The sequence below is a fragment of the Chenopodium album genome, chromosome 7 (genome assembly GCF_948465745.1).
Source record: "Chenopodium album chromosome 7, dcCheAlbu1.1, whole genome shotgun sequence".
In the NCBI taxonomy this organism is placed as follows: domain Eukaryota; kingdom Viridiplantae; phylum Streptophyta; class Magnoliopsida; order Caryophyllales; family Amaranthaceae; genus Chenopodium; species Chenopodium album.
In genome coordinates, this window is record NC_137840.1 from 74998049 (window position 1) to 75004056 (window position 6008).

The 6008-nt window shown below is 33.4% G+C and overlaps 1 protein-coding gene across 1 annotated transcript; it reads right to left on the reverse strand.

Annotated features, from left to right (window-relative positions):
- Positions 1-112: 112 nt before the first annotated feature.
- LOC145638575 (ferric reduction oxidase 2-like) lies at positions 113-5737 on the reverse strand. The gene is made up of 7 exons (XM_081689562.1): positions 5475-5737; positions 5199-5301; positions 3709-3903; positions 3270-3504; positions 1724-2292; positions 911-1617; positions 113-735 (listed from the first exon to the last, which is right to left on the reverse strand). Exons 1-7 carry the CDS (start codon positions 5695-5697, stop codon positions 596-598), a joined length of 2172 nt encoding a protein of 723 aa, XP_081545688.1. The 5' UTR covers positions 5698-5737; the 3' UTR covers positions 113-595.
- Between the last annotated feature and the right edge of the window lie 271 nt (positions 5738-6008).

The window sequence follows — 6008 nt, forward strand, 5'->3', positions numbered from 1 at the left end:
AATAATGTGAAAATATAACATATGCTGATTATTACTCGTAGTGATCATCAACATTACTTCGTATAAAATTCTACTGTATGTATGATCTTTAGGGGGTAAGGGAACAATGCACTCCCTAATGCTGCAAATAAATAGAGAATGGAGGAAGTGCTTCGTATTAACTACCGATTTTATTACTATATCAATGCACTTTGACTTACATTCATATTAGTTCATGTCGATGTTCATATTAGTTCATGTCGATGTGTTGTCATAAGTTATGATAGAAAAAGCTAGAATGACAGGCGAAAGACAAATGTAACTTTGTTTACATTAACTATGTTAAGAAGGTTGTAATTACGCGCTCAAATGGTGGAAGTTTACATTATTCTTCCATTTATATTTGTACAGGAGTAGAACAATCTGTATATATGGTATTGATTCAGAAACTACATATCAGAGGTATGCCATATAAACTAAGAGAAGAAGCTGTGATGGAACTGCAGATTCTTCTAGCTTCAAAGTTAAATATGTTGCGCATCACACTTATCACACCAGAAATAAACCACTCAAAAAGTTGTTGCTCTTCAGTTGCAGCTGAGTTGAGGTTGGCAACTCACCAACTAAAACTGATTGATTCAAAATGCAGATTGTCCACCAAACCAGATCCACATATGGCTGCGACTTCGTGTCTCAGCCCTGCAGGACCGCTAGCAAGTACTCCAACGCTCGAGTCCTTACAATCAAACAGCAATCCTGCACAAAAACAAAGGGTCAGATTTTGGCTTTGTTCTATACACCAAATTAACAAGTTGACATTTTTTTTTCCAGATAAAAGTTAGCATCAGGTGTAATAGTGTAAATGTGTAATACATTGTAGTCAGAAAACATATGTTGAGGAGTAAATATATATGAAGGTATTTTAGCTTACTCTTGAGATCAGGCCTTTCACCAAAGTGAATTTCTGTGGACTCAAGGATAGACTGATGAGGAAGGCTCTCAAGTTCTCTGTCAGCGTTATAGAACCGTGATTCTGGTGTTGCCTGTGGTGTTATACCTTCCATGTTTGTAATTTGCTTGGCTTCCATGGCGTTTCTTTTCTTGTTCCACAGAAATGCACCACTAGCTGCCACAACCATACACCCACAGAGTATCAATGTAGTAAAGATCGTTCTTGCAGCCGAAGGGAAGATATCATTTGTGTTATGATCAATAGGGTAGATGTAGTATTGTGTAAGTATCCCCATGAAGATAAGGAATCCAAGGAATGATGACGCGATTATAGCACCAAGCCAAAGCCAACCATTCTTGCCTAAGTTAGGGGTGATGGGTGAATCGGATGCATTTGGCTTGAACCAAATGGCTTGCGGTTGCTTTAGGTAATCTTCGCTTTGTACTTTCTCTCTTGTTACATAGGCCTTGATTTGTAGGTCTATGCTTGAAAGATCTGAGGTGGTGCTAGAGAGCGGGAGGAGGAGATTCAACATCGAAAGACCCGAGGATTTCTTGAATGAGGAAACAAGAAGGATTTTTGGGGTTTGGCATTTCATTGTGGTGCTTATAAAGAGAAGTTCCTGAATAATGGAGATGAATGGCGTTATCCCACTGCCTCCACTCACCAACACAAGTGTATCGTGCCTGTAACCACAATAAATAAATAATTAATCGACATAATGAATCAAATAAACTTCTGATTTTTACTGAACTGAAATTATTTTTACGGGTTAAATTGATTCTTACTAACCTTAGAAAATGGTTAGAGGCAGGTCCATAAGGTCCTTCAACTGAGACTTGAAGACGATCAATGGAAGAAGAAGAAACAATGTCGTAAAGCTTCCTAGACCATTTCCCTTCAACCTTGATTACAACACTAATCTTGTCTTGCTCCAAGTTACTACTAGAGCTAACAGTAAAAGGGTGCCATTGGAGCTTGGAAATGCTTGGGACATTAACGAACATTATGCTAGTAGGATTGTAACTCAAACTCATGCTTTTGGCAAAGTTGAGCTCAAGTGCTTCACAGGACAAGACACGAGCGGAGAGCAATCGCACACGTTGGCTCGATTGGAGGTACCGCAAGTAACGATCAATCATGAATAGGTAGAAGCCAGGAAGCATGTAATAAGCATAGCCGATGCCTACATGAAAGAAGAAGAATACGACGAAAAGGATGTAGAGGTAGTGAGCATAGAAGAAGACTTCAAAGAACTTTCTTCGAATTCGAGGGTATGTTGCTGCCCATAAGATTAGTCCAAAGAACAAGGATAATTCTCCTGCTACATTAGATACATCTGTTTTACTCCACTTCAAAGCCTGCATAGTTTTGGCATTGTTATTTTGGATCATAAAATGAGTTTGCAATAAGTTTTGAGGTCCAAAACAAAAAGTATAGCAACTATTTTGTAACGAGGGAAACAAATTCTAATCATCATAAACAAAACTAAATAGATGTCATCTCCAAAACTTGTACATACTTCAAGTATTTAAATAGTTAGTAAATTCAATCATCAAGGTAACGTACTTAGATTATGTCAAATTTTCTTTTTTGTGGTCTTGGGATTTACAAAAATACCTCAATATTACATTGGTCGGAGTCTAATCAATGAAATTTGGTTCATTTATCATCATAACTCGCTAAATTTAAAAGTCTCTCAGTAACTTTAATCTAAACTCTATTTTTTTTTTTTTTTTTTTTTGAGAAAATTTCCAAAAAAATTATCAAGGGCAAAAAAGGGAAGATAAAAACTAAACTCTCACTAATGTGAATGTACGAACGCCGGCCCATGTGGTAATAGGAAAAACGGACCACTTAAAAATTTACATGTAGAAGAAAAAAGGGGTCCACAATGGCACTTCCAATAGTCCAAGAAAAGGGGATGTTATCGTTAAAAGCCCACCACTATTTTTGGGCTAAATCTGCAATTACATCAGTTGTGCTTCATCTCCACTCAGTTTATGTTGTTGGATTGTTGCCTATGATTGTGATTCAAACACGATTCTTAATTCTTATCATATACTACTGTTTTTCAGTCTTATGTTCTTCATTTCCTAAATTCTTTGTATCCAAATTCACCAATACCATACACGTCCCACGATTTTTAGACCCTACCATTTTAATATGCTAGTGTTTGATTTGTACTTCCTACAGGGTACATGCACGATCGATTGATAAATGATAATGGTCTAATTTGACAATTGATTTTAACTTGTCGACTTAACTTGGCTTGTTTGATTTAGTTGATATTGGACCCGCATCATCATAGGAGTAGAATGGATAGTGTAAAAGTTACCTCAGAAATTTCTCCTGCAACGGCCCAAAGAGGGATATAGCCTAGGCCGTGGGCAGTGAAGAGTGCCATAGTTAGATGGCCTAGCCAAATGTGATATTTAATGCTTCCTTCCGAGGTTAATCCAAACAAGGGCAATATCGATGATCCTCGAGTCACTGGGTAGAACAACAATGATAAGCATATGTTACCAGTTAGCCCTAGCCTAAACACGGTAGCTTCCCACTTGTACAAGTATCTGCAAAACACGTCCATCAAGTAAATATATATTGATTGTATAATAGGCGTTACATTAGTCATATTAACAAAGTTATACAAAGTATCAGTCAAAGTAGTCATGTTAATTTTGAAAACTGTCATCCATAAAATCTTGTTTTTTGTTTTAAAAAAGCCGAATTTAAAGGTAAAAATGTGCATGAATCTCACGAGAAAAGTAAGTTACCTTTGGCTTCCCTTGACTTGGATTTTAGAATAACCAACATGCAAGTACACAGTCAAGGACCAAACGAGAAACGCGATGAACATCAGGAGAAATGACAATTCTACCCCTGAGACTATCCCTAACGGTCCTCTTACAAGCACTGGCCTTCTCCACGTTGCTAACCATCTTGTAACACCACTACTTTTCCCGTCTTTCCTGTTAACACCAATTAACATTTTAAACTTTCATTAATTAAGAATTCTTCTTACGTTACTAAGGTCCAAAATTTTAGAGAAGTGAATCAAGAGGAATTTAAGTACATATAGCATTTTTTTTTTTCTTTTTTCTATATAAATTTTGGAATGTGTATAAAGCTATATCCGTCATTTTCTCTCATACACTTATTTTAATTTCTTGTAACATGAATATTCAAAATGGGATGTTAAATGTCACAAGACTCACAACTTATATGACAAGATTGGCATCTAAATGGTGTCACAATCTTGTGTGACACTCATTTATTGGTATCACGTAAGATTTAACTTATCAGTATTATTTAAAGATTTTTCCAAAACAATGAGAATAATGGCGATAGATATATAATTATACTAGAGTATATATACAACAATGAGTAAACAAATGGTAAAGGGAATAAATAAAGTGAAGAACAAGTTTGATATTTTGGGAATAACAAAATCAAATTTAAAAATTGTAAGAATTACTCATTCACTCATCATATGTAATTATACATAAAATTAAACAACATACATTCAGTATTTCCCCTCTAAATACTTATTTACTATGTTTCCAAGGGAAAAAATAAAGTAATAAAATCCAATTCAGGATATACTCTTAAAATAAAATCTCTCATATATGGCAAATAATACTCGTATTTGATTTCATTTCTAATAATGATCAGGCCTTTTTTTATTCGTATCAGTTTTATTACCCACCGCATCATTGACCATGTAAAATCGTGACAATTTTTTTTTTTTTTTTTTTAGTTACAAATTTTGACATTTACCATTTTTGTAATTATATGGTTAAAGTTTAAACTTGTTAGAAAAAATAAATTGTTCTAAGAAAAAACATTCATTCCAAGCTTTCATGTCAAAGCCAAGTACTCGTAATTTTTCACTTTTATGTTACTAAATAATTAAGTTGAAACTCCCTTTCAAAAAAAAAAACATTATAAGTTGAATCTAAAAATTATATAAATATAATAAGTGACTGAGTTAGTAATGAGCGATATTCTTAAGTAATTAGATAGTTCTGCCTAGTCACTTAAAAAAATTAGACAATAATTTTCAAAAATGTGATTTTCAATTTTTTTTTATTTTCAATTTTTTTTTGTGGTAATAAAAGAGAATCATCTCTGATTATGTGATAATTTAAAGAGAGTGAGATCGAGTTGAATATCTCTTGAGATTTTTCTCGACTGTATGTTTTTTTTTTTTTTTTTTTTTTTTTTTTTTTTTTTTTTTTCAAGAAAAGTAGCAAAAAGAACCAACCTTGGCACTTGATAATCAAAATATTTCTTTCCCAAATGATGGTACACGGATCCTAAAACCGCAATGAAGAGGACAGGAAATACGAAAATCAACAACGATGTACCTGCAAAATTATTACCACCCTCATTATCAATTTATCATCAAAACTTTATGTTATTATCTTCACATGCATATATGCATGCATTCAAATTTAATTAATGTAAAATAATCGAGTAACATATATATAAATAAAATCGATACACTAAATAAAGAAACGGAGGGAGTAAGTAAATATACCTTGAGTACCAAAATAAGTCGAGGTTAAGGTTGCGGACATTTTAGTCCTCCAATTGTTTCTGTAAAGATTAGTAGGCATAACAATCCATATCACAAAATAACCCAACATTACCACCGTTAATACAACCATTATCACTTTTCTAATTTCCTTCACTTCTCCTCCTCCATTATTATTATTATTATTATTGGTTGATGATTTTCTCTCAACTCTTACGTCCGCCATTTTTAATTTCTCTCTCTACACTCTTTTTCTCTCTCTAAGATTTTGATTTTGTTGTGTTTCTAAAATGTAGGATTTTAGATCCATTTATATAGGGAGAAAATAAGAGCGAAAAGGGTTTTTTTTTTTTTTTTTTTTTTTTTTAAAAAAATGTATATATTTATTTTTATTGAAACTAAATATTACAAGTAGTTTTTTTAGTCCAAGTAGTATTTTATCTTTTATTTTTATTTTGGTGGATGTATATTGCTATATTAAGGGGCATGGTTCACGTACCAAAAACATTCCCTAATATGTAAGCGATATATAGATTA

Excerpts from the sequence above, each read along its gene's own strand:
- LOC145638575 (XM_081689562.1), bottom strand. The coding sequence starts at position 5,697 with ATGGCGGACGTAAGAGTTGAGAGAAAATCATCAACCAATAATAATAAT. Across the intron at positions 1,618-1,723 it reads GCCTCTAACCATTTTCTAAG|GCACGATACACTTGTGTTGG; the intron begins GTTAGTAAGAAT and ends TTGTGGTTACAG. Across the intron at positions 736-910 it reads TGAAAGGCCTGATCTCAAGA|GATTGCTGTTTGATTGTAAG; the intron begins GTAAGCTAAAAT and ends GTTTTTGTGCAG.